Source organism: Mus caroli, chromosome 5 (assembly GCF_900094665.2).
Source record: "Mus caroli chromosome 5, CAROLI_EIJ_v1.1, whole genome shotgun sequence".
Lineage (NCBI taxonomy): Eukaryota > Metazoa > Chordata > Mammalia > Rodentia > Muridae > Mus > Mus caroli.
This window is the reverse complement of record NC_034574.1, coordinates 122,518,962-122,522,998: the sequence shown is the minus strand read 5'-3', so window position 1 is coordinate 122,522,998 and position 4,037 is coordinate 122,518,962. Positions and strand designations below refer to the sequence as shown.

At 45.8% G+C, this 4,037-nt stretch overlaps 1 protein-coding gene across 1 annotated transcript in view; it reads left to right on the top strand.

Annotated features, from left to right (window-relative positions):
* The window catches only part of LOC110294943 (zinc finger protein 11), a 14,877-nt gene extending 10,840 nt beyond the window's left edge, over nt 1-4,037 (top strand). The window contains exon 3 of the mRNA XM_029476985.1: nt 1,383-4,037. Within this exon, the coding sequence (XP_029332845.1) occupies nt 1,383-3,316 (1,934 nt within the window). The 3' untranslated portion in view covers nt 3,317-4,037. The remainder of the gene's footprint in view (nt 1-1,382) is intronic.

Sequence of the window (4,037 nt, the reverse complement as noted above, 5' to 3'; positions counted from 1 at the left end):
AAGTCACAGCTGAGGGGACTAGTTATTTTGATTTCCTGCAGCTGTTTCTTCTCATTGTCCGTAGGCTTTTCACTAGAGCAGGACAAAACAAAACAAAACACCCCAAAACATAAACAAAAACAACAAAACCTCCCCAAAAACCATTTATTCCAAAATATGATAGGGAGAAGATATGGGAATTATTATCTTGACAGCTTGCATTAAAGAAAGACAGGAATGTACCAAAGCCTTCAGATATCTGCTAACCCTTACTCGCCACAAACTTGTTCCCACTGGGGCAAAAGCCTGCAGATGCCAGGAGTGTGGCAAAGGCTTCAATAATAGCTCAACTCTTAGTCGACACCAGGGAGTTCATACAGGAGAGATGCCCTACAAATACGAATTTCACAGCATGGGACAGCCCTGAACAACAAAATGCCCATTGCCAACAGAGATCAAGAGCATACAGCATCCCAGAAAATCAGTTAAGAGACTATATATTTGATTAAATAGCCACATCACATCCGATAATATAAGTTTCCTTTTAAATGAAGTTTGGGTAATTCTTAAAATGTTCCTCGCTTTAATTAGGAACTTGAACAGTTGAAATTCAGCTGGACTGAATTTTGAGGCCAGTGTTCCTTTAGAAGGAGGAGACTGGGGCATGAAGAACACGTTTGGAGGTGCTGCTGTCTATTTGAGGCTGCTGTCTATTTGAGGGCCTCATTGCTCGGCTGCCAGCATTGGTTTTCTCTGCACCACAATACACAGCTGAACACACACAGGAAGTGTTGTTGTTGTTGTTGTTGTTTTGGGGTTTGTGGTGGTTTGAATATGTGTGGCCCAGGGAGTGGCACTATTAGAAGATGTGGCCTTGTTAAAATAGGTGTGCCCTTGTTGGAGGAAGTGTGTGCATCAGGCCTGCCTGGATGCTGCCATGCTTCCTGCCGTGATGATAATGGACTAGGCCTCTGAACTTGTAACCCAGTCCCAAGTAAATGTTCTTTATAAGAGTTGGTCATGGTGTCTATCACAGCAGTAAAAACCCTATAGGACAGGGTTATTGGGTTGTTTTGGTTTGGTTTGATTTTTTTGCCATTGATTTGTTTTGAGAAAAGGTCTCACTGTAGCCCATGCCATCCTGGCACTTGGTATGGCGCCACGCACACCTTGAACTTGCCTTGATCTTTCTGCTTCACTCTCCTCTGTGCTGAGCTTATAGCTCCCACACTCAACCCCTAATCCATTCTTTTCACATGGGCATCCCTTGGAGAATCCAGCCCATGTGTGATGATATAGGACATTCACGAGGCTGGGGAATAACGCACGGGAGAGAAAATGCTGTTAGTCTAATGAAATTCATAGTTTTAGCCATGAAATCGTATGTCTTCTTTTCTCCCCAGAGAATCTTTCTGACTGTAACAACTCTGTGAAAGACTTTGATCAACGCCCAGAACTTACCATCCAGCAAGGTGTGCACAGAGAGAAGCCGTACAAGCAGGAAGAACTCGATGACTCAGCTTGCGATCAGCATCTCAGGGTGCACAAAGAAGACATGCCCTATGAATGCAAAGACTGTGGGAAAGCCTTTAAATACCGTTCGGTCCTCTACCAACACCGCATCATTCACACGGCCGCAAGACCCTACAAATGCAAAGAGTGCGGCAAAGCTTTCAAGAGAAGTAGAAACCTTGCTCAGCACCAGGTGACACACAAGAGGGAGAAACCACACAAGTGTGAAGAGTGCGGCAGAGCCTTTTCTGCGCTTTCTGTCCTTACTCAACACCGCATCACCCACACGGGAGAGAAGCCCTTCAAGTGTAAAGAGTGCGGCAGAGCCTTTAAATATAACTCGACCCTTACTCAGCATGAAGTCATTCATACTGAAGCCAAACCCTACAGATGTCAGGAATGTGGCAAAGCCTTCAAGAGGAGCCACACGCTCAGTCAACACCAGGTAATTCATAAAGGGGAGAAACCGCACAAGTGTGACGAGTGTGGCAGGGCCTTCAGTAAGCACTCGTCTCTCACACAGCACCAGGTCATCCACACCGGAGAAAAGCCCTATCAATGCAGAGAGTGCGGGAAAGCGTTCAGGTATCAGTCAACCCTTACCCGACATCACATTGTTCATACCGGCGCCAAGCCCTACAAATGCCCAGAGTGCGACAAGGCCTTCAATAACAGTTCGACCCTCAGTCGGCACCAGATAATCCACACAGGAGAGAAGCCCTACAAGTGTCAGGAGTGCGGCCGGGCCTTCTACTGCTCCTCCTTCTTGATCCAGCATATGAAGATCCACTTCGAGGAGATGCCCTACAGGTGCAGAGAGTGTGGTAAGCCCTTCAGGCTCTCCTCCCAGCTGATCCGACACCAGAGAATCCACACCGGGGAGGAGCCCTACATATGCAGAGAGTGTGGCAAGACCTTCAAGTATCAGTCAAACCTTACCCGCCACCAGATACTTCATACCGGCGCCAAGCCCTACAAATGCCCAGAGTGCAACAAGGCCTTCAATAACAGTTCCACCCTCACCCGGCACCAGATAATCCACACAGGAGAGAAGCCCTACAAGTGTCAGGAGTGCAGCAAGGCCTTCTACTGCTCCTCCTACTTGATCCAGCATATGAAGATCCACTTTGAAGAGATTCCCTATAGGTGCAGAGAGTGTGGTAAGCCGTTCAAGTGCTCTTCACAGCTTATCCGACACCAGAGAATCCACAGCGGGGAGAAACCCTATATATGTAAGGAGTGCGGCAAGGCCTTCAACTGTACTTCATACCTTACTAAGCACCAGAGGATCCACACCGGGGAGAAACCCTACGTATGTCAGGAGTGTGGCAAGGCCTTCAACTGTTCTTCCTATCTCTCGAAACATCAGAGAATTCACATTGGAGACAGACTCTATAAATGTAAAGAGTGTGGCAAAGCCTACTACTTCTCCTCACAGCTGAACCGACATCAGAGGATCCATACCGGGGAGAAACCTTATGTATGCCAGGAGTGTGGCAAGGCCTTCAACTGTTCTTCATACCTTAATAAGCACCAGCGTATCCATATTGTAGAAAAACCTTATGTGTGTAAAGAGTGCAGCAAAGCCTTTAGCTGCTCCTCATACCTGACTAAACACCAGAGGATCCATGCTGGAGAGAAGCTGTACAAATGCACAGAGTGTGGCAAAGCCTACTGCTTCTCCTCACAGCTGAACCGACATCAGAGGATCCACACCAGAGAGAGACCCTATAGATGTAAGGAATGTGGCAAGGCCTTTATTACTTCCTCCAGCCTTAAACGACACCAGGAAACTCACGCTCTCCAGACACCAAACAGTGTATAGAATTTGTGTATATGTATATGTGAATAATGAGCAAAGCCTTAATAGGAAGACAGTTGTTACCGGGTGTTTCATAAAAGGGAAAAACCCTGTTCTTGCACTTAGTGTCTTTAACAACTGCTGAACCTTCCATTTGCACCAAAAAGGCCCATCTATGAGGGGAGACAATAGAGGTGTAAGGAGTCTGGCAAGACCTTTAAGTAGTGTGTGGTACTGTTTTAGAGTGTGTACTGAACATCCCAGAGTTGAAAACTGTTACAGATGTGAGAACATGGCCTGGCCTTTGATCACAGCTTTTCTTTTTTCTTTTCTTTTCTTTTTTTTAAAAGATTTATTTATTTATTTTGTGTATGTGAGTACACTGTAGCTGTACAGATGGTTGTGAGCCTTCATGTGGTTGTTGGGAATTGAATTTAGGACTTTTGCTCGCTCTGGTTGGCCCCGCTTCTGGGATTTGAACACAGGACCTTCGGAAGAACAGTCAGTGCTCTTATGCCCTGAGCCATCTCGACAGCCCAATCACTGCTCTTCTTTATTGGACAGTAGCAAATTCATATTGGAAAGAGTATTGTCCTATGTCTAACCCTCAGAACATCCCAACACTATACTACAAATTCCCTCACAAAATGAAAAGATTAACATTTCACTAATACCTCAACAAATCTTTTTTTTTTCTATAGACAGGATCTCTGTAATAGCCCTAGAACTCACTCTATAGACCAGG